The sequence below is a fragment of the Solea solea genome, chromosome 19 (genome assembly GCF_958295425.1).
Source record: "Solea solea chromosome 19, fSolSol10.1, whole genome shotgun sequence".
Lineage (NCBI taxonomy): Eukaryota > Metazoa > Chordata > Actinopteri > Pleuronectiformes > Soleidae > Solea > Solea solea.
In genome coordinates this window covers 5,733,731-5,761,015 of record NC_081152.1, presented here as the reverse complement: position 1 = coordinate 5,761,015, position 27,285 = coordinate 5,733,731, and the positions used below count along the sequence as shown (strand labels likewise).

The 27,285-nt window shown below is 38.2% G+C and overlaps 2 protein-coding genes across 5 annotated transcripts; one reads left to right on the top strand and one right to left on the bottom strand.

Annotated features, from left to right (window-relative positions):
• Nucleotides 1-5,573: 5,573 nt before the first annotated feature.
• On the top strand, nt 5,574-14,578 carry LOC131446146 (interleukin-31 receptor subunit alpha). Its single transcript, XM_058617183.1, has 16 exons — nt 5,574-5,803; nt 5,901-5,945; nt 7,427-7,483; nt 7,571-7,685; nt 7,762-7,913; nt 7,994-8,139; nt 9,822-9,963; nt 11,021-11,109; nt 11,189-11,396; nt 11,484-11,669; nt 12,018-12,149; nt 12,267-12,422; nt 13,464-13,607; nt 13,719-13,806; nt 13,903-13,984; nt 14,171-14,578. Exons 1-16 carry the CDS (start codon nt 5,746-5,748, stop codon nt 14,576-14,578), a joined length of 2,208 nt encoding a protein of 735 aa, XP_058473166.1. The 5' UTR covers nt 5,574-5,745.
• A 945-nt stretch (nt 14,579-15,523) lies between these two features.
• srek1 (splicing regulatory glutamine/lysine-rich protein 1) lies at nt 15,524-26,196 on the bottom strand. 4 transcript variants are annotated; one of them, XM_058617186.1, is made up of 11 exons: nt 25,915-26,196; nt 25,632-25,765; nt 23,492-23,607; nt 23,242-23,391; nt 22,516-22,694; nt 22,270-22,400; nt 22,101-22,185; nt 21,901-22,005; nt 21,650-21,721; nt 20,900-21,014; nt 15,524-18,197 (listed from the first exon to the last, which is right to left on the bottom strand). In XM_058617186.1, exons 1-11 carry the CDS (start codon nt 26,040-26,042, stop codon nt 18,006-18,008), a joined length of 1,407 nt encoding a protein of 468 aa, XP_058473169.1. In that variant the 5' UTR covers nt 26,043-26,196; the 3' UTR covers nt 15,524-18,005. The 4 variants fall into 4 exon arrangements, with proteins under 4 accessions (XP_058473169.1, XP_058473168.1, XP_058473170.1 ...); XM_058617185.1 differs by having other exon boundaries at nt 22,101-22,188; nt 25,915-26,195; XM_058617187.1 differs by lacking the exons at nt 25,632-25,765; nt 25,915-26,196 and adding exons at nt 23,993-24,114; nt 24,497-25,586 and having other exon boundaries at nt 22,101-22,188.
• Between the last annotated feature and the right edge of the window lie 1,089 nt (nt 26,197-27,285).

Below are 27,285 nucleotides of genomic sequence, written 5' to 3'. Positions count from 1 at the left end.
TTATCTTCTGAGACAATCTAAGTTGATTGTGTTTTTGATGAAGGAGCCCCATACCTCTGGATGTTGTACACCAACTGTATCACAGTGTTATTTTCTTATGAACAGATTAACAGGTCACCCACTAGGGGGCATAATTGTGTAAATATCTGCAATTATGCTTCTGTATCTTAAACTGTGCTGGTCACATGGTTAAAGTAAGGGGGGTTTAAATGATCATAGATAGATTTACATTTAAAACGTGACATTTTAAAAGTAAATAAACAACAAAAAGAAGTAAAGTAAAAAAAGAAAAAAATATATTAAAAGAAAGTGTATGTTTCAGAAACAAGAAAAAAGAACAAATCCAAACTTTTCTCCTGTGGTGTCCCTCAGGGGTCAATCCTGGTGCCGCTTCTGTTCAATTCATACATGCTCCCACATTATCCACAACAACAACCGTGTCTATTATAGCTATGTGGACAACTGATCAGTGTGTAGGAAGAATAAGGTACTGTATCATCGAGCACCATCATCAGTTCATATTACATTCGGAAATTGTCATTGCAAGACCATGGTGACATTAGCATTTAGCCTAAAGAACAGTTCCAACAGGGTTACTTTTACCTCAGCTGTTGATCTGAAATTAAAACTTCCTCAATGTGCAGCGAGTTATTGTGACCAGATGAGGCATTTAGTTCAGTCAGAGGAAACATATTTACTTTGCAGTTGACTGGATCATCTGACTGACTCACAAAAACTGTCAATAAATGTCAAAAACATTGAGTAGGCGTCCAGTAGCCGTGGATCAGTAGAGTCATATTTTTCTTTAAATTTTTTAAAACCTTTTTACACTCAGGCAGTAGTGGGCATACATTTTAAATGCAGCAATGCATGTCGTCATCTTTATTTTAAATCATATGCCATAGTTCACTGAATGGTGAGAGCTGCCTGGCTCACTTCATTCCCAGAGGATGAGTAATAGCTCGTGACTTAAAATGGATAAAAGTGGTCATGACCTCTGAGGTCACCTCCCCTCTGCTCTTGTAACCCTTCCTTCTTTTTTTCTTGGGTTCAAAAAATGCTCTTTTTAAACAGCAAACCATTCTGTCAACACATATGACATGCACTTTCACCTGAATGTCAACCTAAATGCTAATGTTAAACATGATAAACATCTGCTGAATACACACATACAGATTCTCCATGTATCCATTTTCTTTTAGTTTTTCTTATCCACGTATGTATACAACTATCAACCAGTAGTAACTATATGCAACACATGGTTATGAGGAAAACGGCAACAGCAGATTATTTAACCACCATGTGTCGCTGCATTTCTTTTATTTAAACACAAACAAACACAAACGGGGTTTCTAGTAATGTCTCTACTGTCTTAGTCACACAGTGGCTTTTCAGGAAATCTGTCAAATCGAAACAACAGTGAACGTCTGACATTGTGGTTCGTTTCTGTGAATTTAACATTCATAAATGCAAACGTCTAGTCATGAACACCAGATTTTGCTAATTCAATTTGAAATTCAAACAGTACTTACATATTTACGGTTTCTGAAAGCTGAGAAGTTGCACGTGTACAGTGTTTTTCTTCATTTTAACTGCTTTTGCCCATTTTTGTCCAGAATAACTTCCAATATCTGGCACTATGGCTAAAATGAGCAACAACAAACACATTTTGAGGCTTAGGTGTTAAAGGGTTATTTAAAATGTGGAGAAAAATCTAAAGCCATCGCTAAATTAACAAAACTCTCTGAGGAGTGGAAAAAAACAAAGAGCCTCTCTACATACTCTCTTTCCTCCCCCTTTAAACTTCCCTCCCCACAATGATGCCTTCTACCACCTCACCTCAGCACAGGAATACAATCACTGAAATGAAGCAGAGGGGAGGGAGAGAGGGAGAGAAAGAGAGGAACGAGAGAAGCTGCTAAAGAATATGCTTCTTACAGAGAGTCTCCACTGGAGGGCGCTGTTCACTGATGCTAGTGAAAAGAGTTGGAGAAAGAACATGACCTCATGTGCCACTCAAATATTAAGCTTTGGACTTTATTGCCATCGTGACAACGAGATGTTGCAAAAATACCAATTTTAAATAAATATAAGGATAAAGAACAGCAGTTTAATCCAGGGCAGTGATGGAAATGGTTGTGTTTAAAGCCAGACGTACAGTATAATAATAATAATAATAATAACAATAATAGCTCATTGGTGGACATGTGATGATGGAGCAGTATACTTGTGTTGTATTGAGAACATTCAGAACATTGTATAAAATACTGTAAATATGTAAATATTTAGTGATGAGATAAAGTGAGTGTGCGTTGTTGAGTTGTGCGTAATAGGAATGAGAACATGTAAGTTTATACTTCTTCCTTCTCCTTTTCAAACATGTGACAAGATGTAAATGTACAGTATGTGATGTCAATGTAAGTGTTGCACATCTAAAAATATAGAAAGTAAGAAATTAAAAGATAAATATGTTAAAAAAGACTACAACATCCTAAACTAACTGCTATGAAAACATAAACTTAGGCTGTTAGATTTACAATAATTCTGACACAAAAACATGTTTATTTTTTCTCTTTTCTCTGATTTCTTTTGTCTGTTTTTCAGTTATTGAGAGGAAGAGTTTGTCTTTAAACGCAACTGAACTGAGATGAACCCCTTGGTTTTTTTTGGATCAGTTCAAAAAACTGTCATGTTGTTGAACTTGGTCAAGTCCTAGAATAAATCTAGTCCTGTGTAGAGATTAAAAATGAAATAGACTCACAAATGCACGTCTTACCAAACTTTCTTTTTTTTCATCTTGACCATCTACATGAAATCTGGGTGGAAATACTGATGTACGTAATTCCAACCACACCAGGAAGTCACTGAACATCAGATAATCACTTAACAACACAACCTCGCTTCAGATGTAAGTGAAACGCAAAGAGAAAAAATATAAACTTAAACATGATTTTTTACCATCATGTTACGGTAAACACCACAAAAAAGAAAAAAACAAAACAACTGTGTGATCAAAGAAAAAAGCCACACAATCTCTTAAATCTTGTGAGCCACGAATGAGTTGCAGCACCTCGCTGATCTTAAGGATGATAAAGAACTAAGGTGGGGAAATTTCACACATGAGAAAAACAGTAGGCTGGCATCTACGCGTTTAACGGAAACATGATTTCCTGTGGCAAGGATCTTTCATGTTCTTTTTTCTAATTTTAATCACTGCTCTATTATTTTTGGAACAGATCCGGATTCCTCTCAGTTCTCCCCCTTAATTGTGTGTATACTTTGAATACCTGAATGTCAGAAACTACTTCTTTTAACTTCTTCTTATCAGTCGAGAGGACACAAAGAAACTCGTACGACAAAAACAACCCCGGGGTTTAAACTCGCACAGCTGACACAGAGCGTGTGACACACAGTGTGTGTCGGTACGGCGCAGAGATGGAGATGGTGATAAAACAGCGTTGGGGACGTTCTACAGGCCCAAAAAGTGCAGTCAGTGAAGTGTGAAGAGAACTTCCTGTGTGTAGAGTTCAACCCTGAGGGAGGAACACGCGGCAAAAAAAGGGACACGTGTCTTTGTCTGTCACTCTGTAAAACTTATTACAGCATCTAAGAGGACACGTAGTGTCCTTGAAGCACAGGTGTAGTGTCCTTCTGTCCACCACTGCTGCAAACACTGGAAAAAACTATTTTACTATTTTATTTTAAATCATCACGCCTGGATTACAGCACCAGACTTTCTAACAGTTTAGAAATAATTACACTGGCTTCCTGCACATTTTAAAATAAGGTTTTACGGTCATTTTAAATACGACTTTAAATATCTATAAATATAAATATGCAATCTTTAATTCCCACATCACCCTGTTTGTACCTTGGGATCGTGAGGCTGTTTAATTGAAAACAAAAACAAAAACAGGAGGAAGTAAGAGAGCTTTTCTGAACTTGACCTAACGCCCCACGAGTAAACTGTGTGACAGATAATGATTAACTGATTAATCAATTAGTTGAAGTTCGTTTTCTTATGTAAGTAATTAAACAAAAACAAAAAGCTTAAAAACCAAACAGCGTTAGTGAAGTTAGTATTTTTGCACAAAGGATCAATTGATTAGTTAATTACTTAACCATTAGTTAACCATATATATGTATATATGTACATATATATATATATGGAATTAAATGACAAATAAATAGAAACACATTAATAAAATGATAAAAACACATTATAATGAGCGTGCACAAACACGGTAAATGATAAAAAAAAGAAATACAGAATAATAAAAGGAAGGAAAGGAAACAACCATAACAAATAATGAAATTAATGATTCGAAACACCATCCATTTTTAAGTGATCAACTCCAATACAGGCCCTGAACAAGTCAAATCGTTCATTTAAGTATTTATTATAGTCGTTTTCAATCAAAAGTTAAAACTTACTTTTATGATTCTGCATTTCTCAAATTGTTTTTCCCTCCAAACTCATTTCTATTATTTGTTATGTTTAGGCACACTCACATTTTAATGTGCTTGTTTTTATGTCATTGTATTACTGTGTTTCCATTCATTTGTGACTTGATTTTTTATGTCTTAAACTTGTGTTTTTTAAAATGAGGCAACCAGTAACCTTGTTCTAGAAGGTGAGAATATATTATATATTATAATATATTTTTATGTTAAAAAGTCAAATTTAACTTGTTTCTTGTTTCCTTCTGCTGCACCGTTACAAATAACAGAATATTTAAAGATTATCTTTCACTCACACATGATCCACAAGTTATTACAGCCGTGACCATGAATATAAACTTGGACTAAAGATTCAATAATGGAGTTTAACTGAGATTCAAAGTGTGCACAGACCACGTGGCGACTGTTTCTCACTGAACCATAAAGACGCAGCAGCCTCACAAACACGTGACGATTACAAAACATATACTTCTAATATTTTCCTTGTTTTTTTGATTGTTTTTTCTGGACATTGATGATAACTGAAATGAAATCATTGATTTTTCTTTCAGAGAAAAAGGGTTAATTGTGAATTTGGAATTAGATTTCAGGGACATTCAAATGAAACGTATACCAGACATAAGCACAGATCTTTTATTTCTTTTTTTTCTTACTTGGAAAGCAATTCAATCATGCGTGTTGTTTGTGTTATATTAATATATAGGCAGATGATCCGCTGTGGTGACACCTAAAGGGAGAAGCCGAAAGAAGAAGTTGTGTTTGAAATAAAAACAATGTATTTCCACGTCGCAGAGAGTGAAGTAACTTTACATTAAAAAGTACTCGTCGTGTGCGATCATTGTGTGATTCTCAAAAGAAAGATTTACATTCAGTTCTTTGAAAGCACAAGAGACAATCCTTTATTTTCATGCTCTGACTCACAGAGGTCGTGTCAACAGTCATTTCCTTTGCTTTGTGAGGCCACTACAGTGATCGACTCATAAGGCGAGCACGTCTATTTGTGGAAAGAAGAAGTAGAATGAAGACACACTGTTGCCGTTCTCCTTCTTCTTCTGCATACTACTGGGGACCTTAAATTGTGAGAAAGGAGTCCCCGCCCACCGTCACTGGGTATATAAGAGATTTCCTTCTTGTTCATTGTCATGTGAGTGTGAGCCGCTGCTGCTGCTGCTGCTGCTGCTGATGCTGATGCTGCTGCTGCTGCTGCTGCGAGCATCATGACAGTGACTGTCAGCCTCAAACTCTCAGTTTCTTGGTTTCAGACTTTCAGACCCGGGAGGAGACATGGTTTTAGACTCAACTTGTTCTCCCTGTGTGAGCCATTTTCCACTTTTCATTCTTGGTAAGTTTTTTTTTCTTTTTTTTTCTTGTTTTAATTCATTAAATTTCAATCATTATATCAAGATTTTTTTTCTCCCAATTTGCTGTTCACATCCAAGGTCTGATCTTTGCTTATTCCTCTGCACATGGTCAGACACTTCGAGGTAGGCTTGTCTTACTTTTATACGTCACAATCTCCCTGAGTCAAATACAATATTTGGTTTTTTTTGTTGCAGCAAAACCACAATGAGTAATGATTCTTGTGTGAATCTTCTTCTTCGCCATTAACACTGAGAACGCAGAGCATTTTGGCAGCTTTTTTTACTGACTATGTTAAAACATACAGTTATACACAGAGGTTATAACAAGAATGTGCACTATAGAGAGTCTTATATCGAGAGTCTTATATCCATGCTGCGTGAGCACTAACGGTTAAAAGTCTAAATAAAACTCTTTACACTGGCTTCTTGTACATTTTAAAATAGGTTTTAAAGTCATTTTAAATACTTATATCTATGAATATAAATATTAAAAAAGCGCATGTTTTAAAGCCTGAATATGTGACCTATAACACACACGCCTAGATGTCCATATAAGGAGTTGTGTATTATTCCCATGGCAATTTACCATTTAAGAAGCAGAAAAATCACAGAAACTAGAAAATATTCACCTTTAAGCTGAAAAATCAGAGAAACTAAAAAATATTCACCTTTAAGCTGAAAAATCACAGAAACTAGAAAATATTCACCTTTAAAAGCAAAAAAATCACAGAAACTAGAAAATATTCACCTTTAAGAAGCTGAAAAATCACAGAAACTAGAAAATATTCACTTTTAAGCTGAAAAATCACAGAAACTAGAAAATATTCACCTTTAAGCTGAAAAATCACAGAAACTAGAAAATATTCACCTTTAAGCTGAAAAATCACAGAAACTAGAAAATATTCACCTTTAAAAGCAAAAAAATCACAGAAACTAGAAAATATTCACCTTTAAAAGCAAAAAAAATCACAGAAACTAGAAAATATTCACCTTTAAGAAGCTGAAAAATCACAGAAACTAGAAAATATTCACCTTTAAGCTGAAAAATCACAGAAACTAGAAAATATTCACCTTTAAGCTGAAAAATCACAGAAACTAGAAAATATTCACCTTTAACAAGCAGAAAAACACAGAAACTAGAAAATATTCACCTTTAAGCTGGAAATCACAGAAACTAGAAAATATTCACCTTTAAGAAGCTGAAAAATCACAGAAACTATAAAATATTCACCTTTAAGAAGCTGGAAAATCACAGAAACTAGAAAATATTCACCTTTAAGAAGCTGGAAAATCACAGAAACTAGAAAATATTCACCTTTAAGAAGCTGAAAAATCACGGAAACTAGAAAATATTCACCTTTAACAAGCAGAAAAACAAAGAAACTAGAAAATATTCACATTTAGGAAGCTAAAACGATCAGAAATGTTGCTTCAAAAAAAAAAAAAACTCAAACCAATAAATCGATGATCAAAATAGTTGACAATTCATTTAGTAATCGATTTATAATCGCCTATTCGAGTAATTGTTTCAGCCCTTGGATCATTATGGAACAAATGGCACAAAAGCTTGTGAGAAAACTAACCGTATGTGTCGTGTGTTCCAGTGAACTGCAAGTCAGATGATTTTCTGGCCAAATATCAACACTGTGGGCAGCAGCCAGGTACAGTAACATAGATGCATCAAGTCATCAACTATAACTGACATGTTACATGATTATTATTATTGTTATGATTATTGCTGTTTTCAGATGGAGTCAATGGTTTAGAATGTTCTGGCAAATATAATAACGTTGGTAATCAAAGGTGTGCGTGGAAACCTGGCAAACACACGTCAAAAAAGACGTACACGCTCCTCATAAAACAGTAAGTAGCCCGCTATTTCTTTTTTAGAAAGCTCAAAACACATCTGTAAGCTTTCTTCCCCCCTCCCCCTTCTTAGAGACAAGTATTGCAAAATACACCGGAAAATCACAGGCTTCTCCACAATCATCTCAGTATTTCAAAACAGAAACATGACCCTGGAGGTCGTGGAGAACGGTGAGTCGGGAAATTGCACAAAAGCAGTTTTGAGTGCGTCACCAAAGAGCCTGTGTAAGTATGAACAGAATGTACAGTATGAAGCATTTGCTGTAAGTACGACAAACCTCTAAACGCACCTCTGTATGTTCCAGTGAGGTGTGACCCTCCGAACAGTGTGTCCTTCACACGACACTCTGGAGAACTCAGCGTGAGCGTGAGCTGGCAGTGGGAGGACAGGAACGCCGTCCAGTATTTCTCTGTAAGATATAAAGCAGTGGGCAGCGTGAAGTGGATCGAGGTCAGTATTAAAGACGTGTTAAAGGCTCTGGTGTGTAAGAATTTGTCAGGGAACTACGGTGGCCTTCACATCCCACAAAGAAACTTGTTTATTTTCATGGAGAAATGTTTGAAATCATGCTATTATGACTATTAAGTTGTGTTTCCACCGCCTCACAGGGCACAGCACGGTTGAGTTTTGTTTCCACAAGCATAGTACCTGGTACCAGATACTTTTTTTTTTAGTACCTGTTTGCCAGACTGCCGGCCACTGATTGGTCACAGGAAGAGACGTGCAGCACAAGAATCAAGCCGAACAATGGCGAACTGTAGATCAGTGAACAAGACTTAACAATCCTAAAAATGTGGGTTAATCACCAACAATTACCAGGGGAAATCTCAATATTTAACAGAGGAATCTGCTTTATTTAGGGACAGCACTGCTGATCGTGAGCGGCATCACAAACCCTGCTGCTGTCTAATGATTCAGTTACACTGAAAACAACTGCTTTACAAGTCACCAGTCACTAGTTTGTGTGTGTCCAACCTAAACCGCGCCGTGCCGAGCTGGGACCATAGGGGCTTTATTGATAGAAATGTAAGATTTTTATTATTGCATTAATTATAGTTGTGTTATTTACACCTAACTGGTGTCACTCATAACCTCAGAGGGCAGTAAAATCACAAAGGTGTCCTAGTGTGTTGATACTCAACGTGAATTAAACATGTAAACCTGTTTAATGACTTTTTTTTTTTTTAACGTGGAACATACAGGATGTGTAAATGTATACTAAATGAGAAAATTAAAAATAATAACTTAAGCTCAAATATATCTAGATTTCTCTAATATGATAAAAACGTTGTTTTAAAAAAAATAAAATAATAATCGATGGTATATTTCATACAATAACAGAGACAGTGGTGCTAACAGTTGCATGTGCCACAGTGTTTCTAGCAGATGCTACTTTGCAACACTTCACACGTCACTGAAAACAGTTTCTATGACAGGAAATGACAAGGAAGATGGTAATGATGATAAAAAATAAACTAGGTACGAACATTACATTCAATGTTACATCCAAGGATATGCACACAGTTTTGCTGCTGAATCATGCCTTAGACCGGCTCTGGCCTTGCCTGAAAAACACATAAAAACGTTAATTCTAATCAACTGTGAAGCAAATTAATAACACAAAATTGCAAATACTAAGTTAAATGATAGGGACCTGATACGAAATGCCCTCCTGCTGCTGACACGTGGAAATTCATTAAATAATAAAAATCAAAGAAACTGTGAGACAGTTATTTATAAGTGATGTGCATGAATGGAGTGTAACACCAGATAAATGCAGCATCTTGTCTACAATGTTTAGAATCAAGACTGCAGTACCTCTTCTGAACGCTATAGGTCGCTGTTGTACATATTTTACTTACATCACCCCCTAAAATAGAAGTTTTAAACACTTCTGGAAGCCTCTGCAGGAAATTCATCCATTCACTCTCTCACCCTGTGAAGCGAGCAAGAGGATTCACTTCTCAAACCTGGTTCCAGAAGTCCAGATTTCCATAAAACTGCATATATTCATTTAATTAAGTGTTGGGTGTGACGCACAGCAGGTTTACTATAATAACTAAGACTGAAATGTTGTCCTAGAAAAAATCAAAAAAGAAACAAGTGACTTTATGTTTTGTTGTCGTCCACAGCCGTCTGTCCAATCCCAGGACAGACACAGACACAGAGTGGCACATCTGAACTCGTCACTGTCCTACGTCGTCCAAATACAGTGTGTCACCAATGACAAGTGCTTACAGTGTTCACAGAGTGAGTCGTACACCGTCCCACAAGGTCAGTTTGGATCAACTTTACTGTATTATTATTATTACTATTATTATTATTATTATTATTAATAATAATAAAATAAATAATTAAAATGAATAATAATAAAAAACACAAGTCATTTCAGTCTGTCTGTGATTAAAGGGAGAGTGTTTAAAAATGAGCAACATTCAATGGGGGAGTTGCGTGTTGCAGCTGAATGTCCCTCACGTCAGTTAGCATCAAAACTCAAAAGCTCTTTAGTTTGTCCACTGTCGGTCCAAAATGGCTTGTAATGACATATGCTGAGGTGATTGTACATTTAAAACACACTTAGCCAATAGGAAAGGAATTGGGCTTGTAACCGAAAGGTCAAATCCCAGGCTGGGGCTAGTCCCTGGGCAAGGCATCCAATCCCCCATTGCTCCCTGGGTGGAAAAAAGTGCTGCCCACTGCTCCTGTGCCCAGCTTGTGTGTGTTCACTACTGGTGTATAAATGTATGGGTTAAAGGAATACTTCACTGATTAGCATTTAGCTTTGTATTACTATAATAGGGGTAGTATTTTTGAAAAATTGTGCTTCGCAACCTCAGTTTCCCCTGATTCGAGAAATATGTTCTAGTTATGCAAAGCTAAATGCTAATTGGTGAAGTATTCCTTTAAATGCAGAGGTCACATTCACTATCACTGATTGGTGTGTGTATGCAAAAATAACTCATTCTAAAAAGAGAAGTATGTTTTATCTTCATTTCGAATAACACAGTGTTGTATTAAAAAAAAAAACTTCACTGTATCATTAGAAAGGGCCACGTAGGGTCACAGTGGTTAGCGCTGTTGCCTTGCAGCAAAGAGACCTGGGTTCATGCCTCCGGCGGAGCAAACGTCGTGTGGAGTTTACGTGTTCTCCCCGTGTGTATGTGTGTGTGTGTGGGTTTCCTGGTCTCCTCCCACCGTCCAGAAACCCCCTCCTTTCGCCCTGTGTCAGCTGGGATTGGCTCCAGTGACCTGTGACCCTCATGTGCAGGATAAAGTGGTATAGACGATGGATGGATGAGATTTGATCTATGATCTGAATGTCCTCTTTCAGAACTGACCTCACCGCCTGTCATTGTCAAACATGAAGACACTGACGTTGTGGGGAAAACAGGCAGCAGACAGCTTTCTCTAACCTGGACGGTAATGTTTTTAACAACGTATCTACTTAAAACTCTTCTTCCAACTCCTAGGATAAGAAATAATATGTGTGTGTTATCAGTTTCCTGCCACAGAGCCAAATGACGGCTACTATGTGACCATAGTTAAAGCGTCAGGAGAAGATCCACGTGAGCGGATCAGCGTCACAGAGCCTGAGATCACGCTGATCCTCTCCTACTCTGCTTATCATCTCAACATCAGCGCCGTCAACAACGCGAGCACCTCACCAGCCGTCAGCCTCACGATACCACAGAGAGACGGCCCTCCCAGTCAGTGCTCACTCACTCACTCACTCACTCTGAATCAAATATCGAGTGTTTTCGCTCTCATACTCGATACGTTTGTATTAAACACAGGTGCAGAGGACAAGCTGAGCGTCATAGTCCACAGTAACTCGTCTTTTACGGTGTACTGGAAAGACGATCTGATCAAAACCTACGTCTGCTTCTCTGCTGAGTGGAGGAAAAAGGGACAGAAAGTTGTGACAGCTATGTCCTTTCATCAGAATGAAGATAACTTTAACACCTTAACCGACTTTACAGGTCAGAAAATATTATATTATATTATATTATATTATATATTATATTATATTATATTAGGGATGGGACGATACCACCTGTTTTATTATTCCGATACATCGGACCAATACCGATACTGCCCGATACCGATTCCCATCCCTATATTGGATGTTATATTATATTATATTATGTTATATCTTTTTATAGCCATTCAGTATTTTTTTTTTATTCTTATTTTTTTACTTTGTCATCTTGTTTCTTTCAATATTTTGACATTTTGTGTATATGCATGTGGAATAATGACTATGTTGTAATATAATAGTAAGTTTTTAGGTACATGATTAAATGTTGTTGTTTTTTTGTCATAACCAGAGCCTCTGGAGCCTTATAAGAGATACAGCATTGCTCTTCACACACGACCAGAGAAGCAAACTTGCAACATCAAGTACATCAACAACAGTGAGAGCACTTACGCATCGAGCCACTTCTATTTCATGGAAGGATGTAAGTGAAACGATCTGCGCTTTATGAATATTTACTTGTCCTGTCCACAACAAAATAGTCTGACTTCTTCTTCTTCTTCTTCTTATTATTATTATTATTATTATTATGGCTGCACAGCTCCTGTCAGTGGTCCCAACATCAGCAGCTGTAATGTGACGCTGAACTCGGTGGTGCTGCAGTGGTTATCCATCCCAGAGGAAGACATCAGAGGCTTCCTGCTGGGTTATTTAATCTTCTACACTGAGAAGATTAAAGGGACAAGTTTGGAGAGAAGTGAGTAGGCAAGAATGTTGTTTACTGTGCAGGTGTTTCTGGTACTCAGCCAAAGTATTTAAACAAATTCTATTGTTGTTGTTTTTTAATCTCCATCCTTAAGTTGTTATTTCAGTGGTTGGACACTGACTGTTAATCCTTAGAGCCACACTGGTTGGAAATTACAGTCAAAAGGGAAACCCCAGTGTTTAGATTCCACACTGGGCAAATTCACTTGTTACAACAGCAGGGTTGGGGGCAGATAGTACTACACTATGATATAACATAAGCAATATAAAATATAACAAATTAAAAAAAGTGTACAATAACAATTTTATATGTGAACAATGGAACAGGAAATAAGACAATAATTTGGTTTTTAAATCTCATGTGAACACCTTGAACCGACTGAAATCGAAGTCCTCTTAGTCAGACTAACATACCTGGATAATACGATTCATAGTCCAATTACTCCTGCACGTAGACGCTTAGTCGGACTGGACGCACCACAATTTCCTCCCCAGTCTTTGACCTGGAAGTAGAAGGAGACAACGCATAAATTGCAGTACTGTTGCCAGGAAGCGAAAACCAGCGGCGTCTTTCTTTATCCTCGGACAACACAGCAGCCACAAGAGCCGTGCTCCGTCTAATTTGTATCCCGATTAACACGTACAGCAGGTTTTTTTTCTGTGACGTAAAGGTCAACAGGAACCAATGCACAGTAGCTTATAGAGCGATACAGTGCCACCTATGGAGGCGGAGTCACACGTACACTGCCAATAAATCAATTTTCTCCTCCACATGTATACTAGAACTTGGCAAGTTGTCTGATTGCCTGTCTTAGTCAGACTACGGCCTTAGCTCGATTAAACTGTGAATGTAAAAGGATAAATGCTTCTTGTCAGGTCTGATAGTATTGCTTGACAGCGCCTGTTTTCAGACGCACCATCAGAATAACGTTCACACAGACCAAACAGAAGAATAAAGTTACTTAATGCAACATTTAAAACAGATGAGTTCAAGATCCATTTGTAGCAAAGTGAAAGCTGTCTCTCTTTGCAGACGTGACGGTGGATCCTCAGTCTGACACGTACGAACTGGGCGATCTCAAAGCAGGAACCACATACCAGGTCCAGGTATCAGGTTTCACTCAGGCAGGAGTGGGAGTACGAAGCACAGCGTGCATCTTGAAAACAAACCATCAAGGTGACATATCAACTTCAATTTTAAATAAAATCTCATTTCTAAAAATTTATATTTGTACTAGTTTCTTAAGACGCAACTTTACTGGTTGTATATTTTTTCTTCTTTTCGTAGGATATTTCCATCCTAATCTCAGTGCTCTTATCATCACCTTTGCCGTTGTGGCCACTGTGCTGATATTTTGGACGCCGCTAATTAAAAGGTACAGAAACAACCTCAGACTTACTAAATCTTAACATATACATTAAATCTACTGCACCTACTCCTCTATACAACTCTGACAGCTCTGTTTACTTAGAGCCAAAGTGGTCCTGTGGCCCAGCATACCAAACCCAGGAAAAAGCTACACAATACAGAAAATGGAAAGACCCGGTGAAATGGTGAGTGTGTTTTCACTAAACGTCCTCGTAGTTTTACTTTAAATGTCCAGTGTGTAACATTCACGCGGGTGTAATGCACACTATCTTTGTTCATGAAGAACAATACATTTCTGTAGCTTAAACTTGTGAAATTAATACATCAAAGATTTTCTTTACTTTTTTTTTGGTAAATTTTGTTGAACTCAGGAGCTCTTCACGTCCATCTTCAGCACTCTGAAGATCGAGGAGTGGGAAACCAGCAGTCTTCAGATAGTAGAGCGAGAAGACGAGGTTCCCCCCATCATAGTACCATTAGTGTCATCATTTCATCACGACTCTGAGGACGAGGACTCAGCAGAAAGGACCTGTAACTGGATCCAAAGTGCAAGTGGAGGTGATGATGCTCCGAACATCATCTCCAACCTCCCAACGTCTACGTTTGCCTTTTCAAGTGAATATACAACAATGGAGATGTTTCAGCAGGCGATGCCTCAGGTCGCACCTGCAGTGGACACAGCCATCAGTCAGACAGGAGACAGTAGTGACGCACAGGACACCTCTGTGGTTAAGACAAGTTTGGACCATGTTGGACAATTCACTTCTAATTCAAATTAGGATAGCAAGGAAGTGATAACAATTGTCAGATTTGGACTACTTTAGAACCACAAACCGAGGATCAAGGACCGTGTATCATGAGTTCTTGCTCTGCTGTTGTTTTCTATACCGTGTCATAGAATCAACAAGTAGTTAACTTACTACATTTCTAGCTAGACTAGAACAAGTGCATTTCCTGAGATGATCCAGGTGAAAAATGTTGAGTACACTCTTTTTACATAAATTGTACATTTGAGTCAGACAATCCCAAATATTGTTTGCCATATTAGTTGGAATGTTGAGTCATCTAACCTATTGTTTTCCTATCTAGTTGGAATGCTTAGCCAGCTAATCCCAACTATCGTTTACTTAATTAGTTGTAAAGATAGATTTGATAATCCAAATTATTGTTTTCGTATAGAGTTGGTATGCTAATTAGTTGTAAAGATAAATCAGATAATCCCAATTATTGTTTTCCTATCTAGTTCGAATCCTGAGCGCCCCCTAGTGCCTGTTCCGTTTAAAATTTAGCAAGGCTTTTGATTACTTTAAATGTCCATCTTGTCCACAGTGGACAGGGATGAACAGACGTGCAAATTGTTTGCAGCTAAGCTCTTAGAGAAATTAGTTTAAATAACGTGCGAAATCACCAAAAATCCTCCCAAAATACCTACCTTCCTATTGGGTTTCACTCATGGCCCCAATGGAATTTTTATTGTTTTAATTAACTGGCCTGTGAATGATTTAAACAATTCCAAATGATTTTAGTCGTTACATAAATGACTGTAAATGTGTCATGTCATGATAGATTTCCATTAATAATGGGGGGTTTGAGAAAGAAAGAAATTTAATATTTACACAAACTCTTATAGCAATGCATACGATAGGTGTCGATACACTTATGTTTGGAGCAAAGTGATGCAACGACCAACTGCAGTCATGTCAAACATGAAAACATGAAACCCATTAACCCGTCGGTCATGAAACAATTTAATCACGGCCAGAAATGCAGCGTACCCAGGTCACATCTTTGTGGGACACCAAGGTCCACATCACATTTGAAAGACTACAAAAAAAAAGAAAAAAAATCATCAGTAGCAGATTATTTTCCACTGTGTGGTAAAACAGAGAAATAAAATTAAATGTCTGAATGAAAAGTCTCTTTATTTTTTTATTATTTTTGGAAAGAGTATGTATATATTGTTTGATTCAAACGGAAGCCAAACAGATATATACATTCACTCTCTTCAAAAACAGTTTCATCAAATCTGTGTGTGCTGGAGGGGAAAAGCATGAACACGTTGTGACTATATGAAGTGGATCCACAGATATATATATATATATATGTTTATATATATATATATATATATAAAGATAAATGCCCTCAAATACTAACAGCTAAGTTTGTATTCTGCACCAAACTCTATCACACGTTCACTATTTCAAACTGAAGCTTTGCCAACATAAAGAGATTGGAAGATTTGTACAAGCAGTAAAGACGACGGGCGTAAAAGTCTTCTTTTAAATATAACAAGCATCCATAGAAACTTAATCTTAATCCGGGGCCAGTTTACACGTAAATGCTCTCACATATAATTCAATACTGGCTCTGTCAACACACACACACAAAAGGGAGGAGTCCACGAAAAGTCTGACTATTAAAGACTAAAACAGGGGAACAATACTTTTATGTATGTATAAAGATCATCTTAATTTCAGTAATCCAACATCCATAATGATAAATTCAGGTTGCATCTGTCAATAAGTCTCCATTTTGTCTATGAGAATATTCTGTACAATCTATGTCGAGGCACTTTTTCCATCCCATCTGTGTTGAGTGAGCTGTGTTAGCATCGAGCTAACAGACTTTCTGCGTTATTTTACAGTATAGGCCTAAATTTGAATAAATACAACTATTTAATTCTTTTATTTTTCTCCCACCCCTCTTACACTGGAAAAACAGGGAAGAAAAGACCATGATGTGATGTTGTAATCGTGTTGCAACAGCTAATTATCAGAATTATAGTTATATAATATATTTTTTTTTAAAAGCAGGTACATGTACACGCATTAAACTAATGTATCCATGTTGATGAAAAATGTGTTTTTTGATAGAGAGGCTGGTTCACAAGAAACAGTATATTCTCATAACAGCATAAAACCAACACGATTCCATGCGTTAACAGACCGTCCACCGTCGCAATACTGAGCGTTTTCTTTGCTTCACAATTCTACAATTCTTTGATGAAGGAACGTGTCGCGAGCAGTAAACACTAAGCAGAATATGGGAAGTTGCCGTCGTGTCTACACTGAGTCCACATCTGCAGAAGCACAACAACAAGACTCACTCACATGACCACAAACAAACTGTAAGAAATTTGACGTATTTAAGGAAATGTACCGTTTGAAGAAAAACCGCTGCAAGATTCTGTTGGTCAAATAATCTTGTTGTAACTTCCTGGATTATATATCACAATCTATATTTTCCAATAAATGTTTTGATGGTCACAAATGACGCAGTGCGTGACTGGGCAACGTTTATCTCTGAAAATATCATTCAGAAGTCACAGCCCGAGTGAAGCTGCTAAAGGTCTGCAGTTCATAGTTAAATCAGTTAAGAGTGGGACTGAAACAGAGACGATAAAACTTTACAAAATGCTGCGTGAGAAAGTGTACGAAGCACAAATCGAGAATAGCTGCCAGCCCAAGCATTTTTTACCTCGTTTTTTTTTTTTTTTTTTAAATGCCTGCATTTGAGAATGCACGACTAGAGCAAAGATACAATAATAATAAATAATCACTTTACAGCTCCTCTCTCTGATCCTCATGCAAACTGGACATTTGTACTAACACAGGTCAGTGCCAACACTCTCAAATTCATGAAAATATTTCATTACTGTTAATGCAGATGGCTGCAGCATATTGACATGAACTACATGTTTTTTTTTGTATTATTATTATTATTATATGTCATACAACCTGCAGTATGACTGTTAGGTTCTGTTGTCATAGAAGTTATGACAATGACAGAGGTTTAAAGGACTTTTCTGGACGACTGGAGAGCAAGGTCTCATTGTCACTGAAGGAATGGAGAGAAATGTTTTGGTCTTTTTTAAAATGATCTAGATTAGCCAATCAGAGACCAGGATGGGGTAATGGCAGCTACTTTATCCGTTTCCATTTCTCAGGGTCTCTTAAGTTGCTGTATTCTGTATTTTTGTTAACGTTCCGTTATCTTCACCTGGTCTGCCCAACAGATAACACGAGACTAGGTCTGATTTACTGAATTATCGCTCTCTCCTTCGCTTGCACACTGAACACGAGTTGTATCACAGGGGCCATGAATACACTTTTAAAAATGGAAAATAAAAAGAAATGTGACAACGGGAAGAAAACGACACTGGTGCAAGTGTTAGTGTGGTGGAGGGTGTGAATGATGGTGCAGGATTCACTTCAATAATGTCGTCACAGTCATTTGGTAAAGGCTGCACCCGGATTCCTCCTCCTCCTTGTGAGTCTTGTAGCTGCCGTTGTGGTGGACAGAGGGGGACGATGGCGCCATGTCCTCGCTGTGTGACGGCGAGTCGTCCCTCTCACTTTCATAGACCTCCTTTTCTTTTCTGCTGTGTTCATTTCCCGCCTGAAAAAAAACAATCACACCTCATCAGTCACTTTCTGATAAATATTAGTGTGAGAAAGAGAAGATTAGATACTGTGGTAATTCTTTGGCAACAGATGCGAGATGATTTCAAAAACAATAATTTGAGACAACATATTCAAAATATAATTGTTACAAAACAGTCAAAAAGCAGTCAAAAGGTCAGCCTTTGATTATGTTTACCTCCACAGCCCTGAGGAGATGACAGATTAGTGACAGAATCAGATACAGGAAACTTTGCAAAACATTTATTTGCTTGAACCCTAGCTGTCATATCTTGTAGAAAAGATGTCAAACTCAAGGCCCACAGGACAATAGACGCATTAAAGCATGTCCTTCTCCAATTTTACTATTTTCATAGTGCGTAACCTCGGTGTAAAGAGGTTATAATTGTGTCCGAATTGTTTGTCGGTGTGTTTTAGGCGTAATAAACCAACCAGAGCTTGTCGTCCCCTTTAAAAGCCAGGTGTGTATGTGGCTGGTGCATTGCTGAGATGAAAATTAGTGTTTACTATTAGTGTGAACTTTAAAGAAGTGTGACAAAGTCAGGTTTAATGGTCCATGGTGATGAGACAGGAGCATCTCACAATCTCACATCATGTGCAGTTGTTTTAAATTTGAGACAACACAGAGCATCTGCACTAATATGTGAGACGCTTTGTTTGTAATTCGATTCTCAACTGAATCTACAAGAGGGAAGGAAGAGACAATGAAACCAAGTCATTTTTGACACAGAAACATCCCCATCAGCCACAAGACAGGAGCCAGAATCACAGGACTACACTTTTAAAGTATGTCATACCCCCAATTAAACAGTTTGCACTAGCCCTTTACAGCTGTTTCAACAGGTAAAATGGGCAGAGTGAACTATAATGTCTGAAATATGTCAACTGAAACACTGCATGTAACTGTTTGCACTAGCCCTGAGAGGGCTGTACTTAAGCTGCAGTAGATTTTGTTATGATGTTACCATTTTCAAGCTGCTGCAGTTGCTGCTCTACGTGCTCTATTGTTTTTTTAAACATTTATTTATCTATTTTACATTTCCAGCAGGTTCTTGTTCCGCAGCACATATAATGTATAAAATAAGACATGGCTGAATAAAAAAAGTCTAGACAGAAAGGTCACAGAGACAACTGTTTTGCGGTGCAACTGCTCTTTGCAAGTTTGCAGCGGTTTACGAGAACATTTGTCACGTCAAAGTGTTCTGATCCTTATCGACAGAAAAGATAAGGTGTCGACACCTGAACACTTTGAGAAGCCGGTGTTTGTAGTGGTTTGGCACTGGAGCAGTGAAACCTTCAGAAACTTAGTTACTCAGCAAGACTTTGTCTGGACAGAATATCAGAAACGAAACGACAGTCAGTCAGTGTGTTTAATTCTCTAACAGAACATTTTTGTTGTTTGACCACTTTAATAACAAAATGGTCATTAATATCCATTAAAGATCTAAATACGATGAAATATCTAATTAATTTATAATATTTTTCCTTTTTTTAGATTTTTGTTTCAATTTACGCATGTTCTGATTATATCCAGCATTAAGAGGACAATACAAGAAATAAAAGGGGTGTTTTGACAAGATCAGTTATTCAGTTGCTGCAGCGAGACATGTGTCTGTGTTTTGATCAAAAAACACAGATACATTTGATAAAACACTTAAGTAGCATCATGACGATGTAATAGCAAGAATAAATGTTTTCCTCATGATGTTAGCATTATGCATTAATAGTGCTCATACACTTAATTAAAGGTGAAATACAAGCACATTTTAAAGGTGCAAAACTTTTACAGCACCTTACAGTTGTGGTAAAGTACGTATATATTCAATACATACATACATACTCAAAATGAATAATTTCACTTTTTCAATATGAGAGGTGATACTGATAGGAGACGGTTTTATGCTATAAATTCCGTACCACATTCGTTTTTCATACTAGGGGATGGTTTCTGTTTCAAAATGTGTCACCAGTTTGTAAGTAACCTAGTACAGTACAAAGAACTAACTATTCAGTCAGAGAGCTATTTGTTACGAAGGAAATAAACTTACATTTTCAAGCATTTCCTCAAATTCAAGCACTTTTCAAGCCAAACCTCACAAGTGTGTAGCAAACACACACACACGTAGGCCTCTTATATCAAGTTGTACTTTACTTTTATCAGATCACAGTTACGTGAGGCACTGAATGTGCTGACACGTTTCAATAGCCACGAAATGGGGATAATTACACTCTGTGCAACATGATCTGTTTTCACAACAAAGTGCGCAGTAAAACACATTACTTAGCTTAGAGTGTTGAAAGTTGCTCGTTCTTCAAAAGTGACAATTCAATTAAATGCCTGCAGCACTTCTTTAAATAAGTGCACTCTGGAAAAATACTTTGGGTAGAAGCACTTCTTGGACTCAGAGGTGCTCTTTGGAAAAAACTAATGCACTCTCTACTAACATATTAAAATGTCTTTAATGAAGCGGCATGGACCTGTTGAACCATTCAACACAAACACCTGTACCTCATGCATTTCAGCATCAAGCCTTATATAAACAACAGACCAAAGCACTTCAGTTAATTGATCTACTCGTTTATCTGTTTGAAAGATAGTCTTTTTTTTATTGATTGACATTTAAAGCAAAGTCTGCATTATTTTCAGTCATGTTGCATTGTAGTGTGGAACATTCTTACCTTCACCGGCTTGGCCTTGCTCTTTATCCTGTCCTCGTCTTTGCGGCTCCTCTTCCTGGACGTGGAGCGCTCCTTTCTGTCCCTGCTGCGATCCCTCCTCTTGTCTTTCTTACCTCTGAAAGAACCAGAGGACACAAAGCCACAACACAATCACAGCCTTGCAGACACCATATGAAAAGTCATATGAAAAACAGCTGGTTTTAATTAACACAGAATTAAGGAAGCAGGAAATATTGTTTAAAATTGTTCATAATTTTCCATCAAGCACCTGGAGAATCAGCTGATAAAGCATGTGCTTCTCTTTCTCTGTTTTGTTTCAAATAGGGGGGTCTACTGTATCTCAGCCGATGCTCATGTTTACAAAATTCTTCTTAAAATGCAGAAAGCAGAAAATAAATAGCCAGTTTGCATGATAGCTTGGTGGATAGAGCACTCCAGGTTCAATTCCACTCCACATTTAAGTCACCCCCCCAAAAAAAATGATTGTAAAGAAAAAAAAATTACCTGTGAGGGAGCACAGGACTACGGCTAAATCTGGATTAAACATTGCTGTTAGAGACACATTTCTTTTACTGGTTTCCTCAGAAATACAATATATCAATTTGTATTATTAAATAACAGGAGGATAATGTAAGTGAATTACACAACACATTACACACATGTGATTAATACTTATGGACAACTAAATACACTAAACATCTGATGCATCAAGACCAGAGTATTGAGCAGATTGAGATGTGATGGATTTACCTTTTTGGTGAGGGTGACCTGACTTTTCTGCGAGGGCTCTTGGATCGATCCTTACTCTTCCTCCGGTGGCCTCTGACGACGACAACAACAACAACATTAGCAGGATCGTCACTGTCCAACCAGGACAAGGACCTACATTATCCATAAATAACTGATAACTGCCACGTTTTGAGGGAGCATATGCATTTTAAACTACCGCTGCTTTTCCAGCCTTTACAGCACTGGAGGTCAAGGAAATGCAGACATCGTACCTGGAGTGACTCCGACTATGTCTCTTGTCTCTGGAGCGAGAGCGCTTCCTGTGGCTGCTTCGGGAGCTGTGGGAGTCGCTCCCTTGCCACGACTTTTGTGATGATCTACCCCAACAGGAGAATAAAATGTTGCTGTTATCACATTATCACAGCATGAATGATACAGTGACATGCAAAAAAAGTGGATGATGAATGAGCACCTGTGTTTGGAGCGGGACCTTTTCCTGTGTGTTTCTGAGTGTGATGGTTTTGACGTTCTTGTATGACTGGGGGGTTGCGCCTCGACTTCTGTGGGAGGAGCAACAGCAAACTTAGCACCAAAGTGCAACTGAATAGTTTTCTTATACACCAACAAATTAAAATAAGCACCTGGTTCTATGGCAGCAGCAATGGTACACTGGGCCTCCCTCACCCGCTTCATCACACTTTCTAGCTCCTTAGCAGCCGCCTGCGGTGTCATCTCTGGGGGTTTCACTATGGCATTATTGGAATGGTTAACCCTGAAACACAGTAAAACTGTATCAACTAAAGAGTATTGTTTTCAAACTTACATGGGTAACAAGAAACACATTTGCTTTTTTCAGAGCATTGTCTACAAATTATTAACATCCATACTTGAGCGGTCGGTCCCCAAACATGACTCCATTGAAGGTCAGAGCTCTGGCAACAGACTCCTGCTCAACAAACTCCACGAAGGCGAAACGTGTCGGCTGCGTCTCGTCTCCTGCCATTCGCACAAACTTTACCTCCCCAACCTGCTTGAAGAAGTGCAACAGCTGATCTGCATTCGTTGTCTGAGGGAAGAAAGAGGATCCGACTTTAATAACACAACAGAGAGAAAATAAAAAAAGTTTTGATTTCCTACTGGAACCAGACTGGGGCTTACGACTGGTTCCAGTTTAGTTTTTCTGATGCTTGGATGCATACTGTTTAACATTAACGTACTGAGTTGACAGTTTTAATGACCTGTTTTTCATCACCAAGTATTACCAAGCACTGTATTCCCTCTCTAAGTATCACCACTTCTATAGTCATTATAACAACCAATCTAAGAGTGCTGAAAATGCCCTGAAAATCTTCTCTGCATCTATTCCCTAACTAATAGTTGCCAGCGTTACCAGGCACAAACATATATATATATATATACACACAGATACAAAAACATGTAACATACCATAAATGTGCAGATATACAGAAACATATATAGATATAAGAGCCGAATTCCCCTTTAAGCTTATGAAGCTTTTGAAGTTTGTTATCCTAACACAAACAAAGCACGCAGCATCCCACCAAATAGCTGAAGCATTCTCTCCGCTGATGCAGATTCCACATTTGTATTACCTGTGAATTTAAGTTGCCCACGTAGACAGTCCGCCTGATTTCATCAATTTTTGAGGGATCCACATTCCCCATGAGGGGGGGCTGGGAGGACGCTGATGATGCTGTGGGGTCAAGAGTGGCAGTTGTCCGATTCACAACTGGAAGGTTCAGCTGAAGGTGAAAAAAAAAAAAAAAACCACATGCAAGATTTACTTACATGTCCCAACAACTGATTAAAAATAATGAGATGGCTGCAAAGATGCTGACTCACGTTCTGAAGCGGAGCTGGAGTAGGAATTGGAAGCAGTCCCCCCCCAGGAATCACACTGGGTGCTGGAGTGGCAGGTGCCAAAAGTGACAAAGCCTTGGCCTCTTCTGGGATTTTCCCTGCAGGACAGACGCAGACATTAGTGAAGGAAATAGAGAGAGACTCTTCCCTGTCTCCTCTATGTCTGCACAATTAGCCCACTGTATTCTAAAGAGAGAAAGAGAGCATACACTTCCCCATACAGCCTACAAGTGTGCTACTGTGTCTACTCATGGTATAGTGGAGACCGAGCATCCTTACTTTGTTTTCATTAAATTATTCTTCCCAGTCAGTCTTAAGGTAATATTTTCAAGTGCAAATATCTAATGTAATCTTTTCCACAAACAAAAGTTTTTGTGACTGATTTTTTGTCCTTGGTCTCTTTTCATAGATCAAAAAAAGGAAAAAAAAATTAAATAAAACCACAATGCAGAGAATGAGTCAACACTTTGATGCATGGGTCACCTGTACTGGAAACATATTGGTCATGAACCATACGATATCAAGCATGGGCGCTTTTCCGTGGGGCGATCGTTTCGCAGTGTTGGAAAGGTGTGCAACACAAGACAACCCCAATGGCTGCATCACTAATAGCACACAGGACATCAGATACAGAAAAGAACAACAATTTTAAGAACTGTAGGAAATGTTCACCAAGGCTATCAATCAATCAATCTAGGATTTTTTTCCTCTTTCCTTACTGAATTACAATATGTTATGGTCATTGTAGCTGAATGAGCATGAATTTGACAAGTTTCCTAACAACTGAAGGGCTAAGAATAGCTTCAAAAAAGTATCGACGCAAAACATTAATGCATGAGTGAATTTCCTTGTTCAAAAATTACGTTATTATTAAAAAATTAAAACATCTGAGGTGTAATGGAATCATTTTGTGCGGAAGCTAGATCCACATCAAATTTACAAGAATAGATTGTCAAATAAAGTAAAGTCTTTATAACTGGGTCTCACTTCTTGAGTTCTAGCCCTTCACTACATCAACGGGAGTAGGAGACAAGAGAGTAAAAGAGTTAGTCATCCTCCTAGCATCCAATGTGTGACACACATCCCACCGGTATGCCGTAGCAACCTGGACAGAATTCAATCACACAAAAGCTGCAGCCGGCTGTAGCAGAAAAGAGAGAGGGGGGTGGGGGTTGGACAATAATCAAAACAACAAACCAAAATAACAAATATAAACACAACGCTAGAGATAAGCAATACTGTAGTTTCTATATAGAGACAGTAAGGAGTGGACAACATGGGAAAGTATGAAAGGAAACAAACCAAAATAAAATAAAAATAAATAAAAGAGACAAGGTGTCCATCTTGGAAGGTTCAGCGGGCTATTCTCCTGGTCACATTCCCCCTTGAAGGCTGCGTTGGCCCGATCGGGGATAGTGGCTTGGAAAACAATGCCTGACTCAGGCTAGTGTAGTGTAACAGCTGGGCCAGGCTAGTCATCTGATATGCACACATAATCACACAGAAAAAACATACAAAACCAAATTAATAAACTCAGTAGCCATCCAGCACCAAGTCACGTGGACAAAAAGCATCAAGTTAGAGGTGTTATCATTCTTGTTTTTTCTTTTTTTGACTGTACACAAGCGAAAAAATGTGGCACCAAGGGGGAGAGAAGTTTAAAGGAAAAGCAACACCAAATATGAAACCGATGGACAAGGGGGATTTTGTTAGCTGTGCATTACATTTAATGGCAATTTCTTATATGAAATAAGATACTTAGAAAATGCCAGAAAATCCAGACTTTACAGAGAGCTTAACCAAAAATAATCTTGCAGCTTCAAAATCATACAACGTACATTATGGTTTTCTGTAAAAACCACCTTGTGACACCAAACACAAACCTTGGCTGGGTGCTATGAAAAATTAACTAGCCTGCTAATGACGTGATAAAACCAGCCACCCGTGTCAAATTAAATGGCTACAACCAAAACCAGCCATTTAAACAACTTTCAAAAAACAAAAATAAAGAAAGAATACAGCAGTCAACGAAAGCACCAATGGGCTGAATTTAAGGAGAGGAGGCAATGGTGAGTCCACTGAGACACTCAGAGGAAACTCAACTGTTTCTGTTTGCACTCACCTTCCGCACAGGGAACTACTATCAAAGCTCTGTCAATAAACACAGTGTTGGTGAGATGCTGCGCCACACCAACACTGGAGGGCTCTCGGTACTTTACATAGCACACTTTGGACGAGAAAGACAGCGGGGCATTGCTGTGGAAGACAAAAATGATGACATAAAAGGTTATTTAGTTATTCATCAAAAACCGTGCATGTGTAATTTAATTATCGATGTGAACCGCAGAAAGGCCGCAGATCCACGGTGTTGCCTGTCTAGCCAGGCCGGGGAAGGTCGCTCTTACTCAGGCGGGTAGAGCCTCAGCTCCTCGATGTCTCCCAGGAAACCGAACAGAGTTCGCATCTGCTCGCTGCTCACGGCCGAGGACAAGTTGGTGACCTGGACGACAGCGGTGCCTGGGATCCCGCTCATTGTGCAAAAATAACAAAAGCGTTGACAAACATTAACAGTGGTACGCTCACAATATTTATATCTAAACACCCCGCAAGGTGCTTCTTTTTTCCTTTTTTTTTTCCTACGGAGTGCGCCCAGGCAGGCGGATGGAGAGGTTTCCTCTCGAGTTTGGTTGTCAAATCAGATTATAGTGCCACCTACTGACCGGAGTGTGGAACTGTTCAAACTGAAGCTGCAATACTGCATGTTTTTCCACACATTTTCACTATTATTGAACTATATACATTTGCTGCACATAAAAAAAACACGTTATCATTATAATAACATTTATTTAAAAAATTCAAGTCTTTGTTTGGACCCTTTGAATTAGATTTACACAATGTAAGAGAAACTTAACAGTAAGCCACTTAAATTCAGTCAATTTAAATAATACATTTTATTGTGTAAATATTTGTCATTCCCACCTGAGCTGCTGTGTCATACATTTTTTTTTTTACCATATAATAGCAGAGTATCACTTACTAACATTTATCTTTCTCTCTTCCCATCTTCTCCACCTGAACTGCTGCCACAATGAACAAGTGACTATAATCTTGTGATTTACAGACAACCACTTAAACGGAATTATGTTGATGAGAAAGATGCAGGTGTTGATCAGGGTGTTTCATCTTACTTTGTGTTATCACTTGGTTCTCTCTGTTATGGCCTGGACATCACACCCTTGCAGTGCCTCCTTGTGGCGGCACATAATAAAATGGCATACAGAAACTTAGAATTGTAGTCGTTCAAAAAAAACTGGTGTGATATGAATCAATATTCCGACATCCCTCCCACCACTGCCTGCACATAAATCAAATGGAAGACTTTGTTGGTCGTTTAACCCCGTGTGACAGATCCCAGGCTCTGCTGTGCTGACAAACGGCCGAGGATTATGTCACTAAGTGAGAGACGACACAGATGAACCAAAACAGCCGTGCTGAGTATTCACTGGGTCTGCTGACAGTTTTAGACTTGACCTTTCTGACCAGATTGTTCTATGGCATGAATCAGAATTCTCTAGTAGAGTGAGTAAGTCAATCTAATTTTTCATGTTACATAAACAGCTAAAAATAACTGACATTCATCCCATGAAGAGCTGAAGTAAACCACACAAAAATCATGCTTCCGTTTGTTAAATCCTTATACAAAATAAATGTCCAGCTCTACTCATTACAATTACATGTACCAAGTCCAGGATATGACATGTAAAGACTACTTCAAG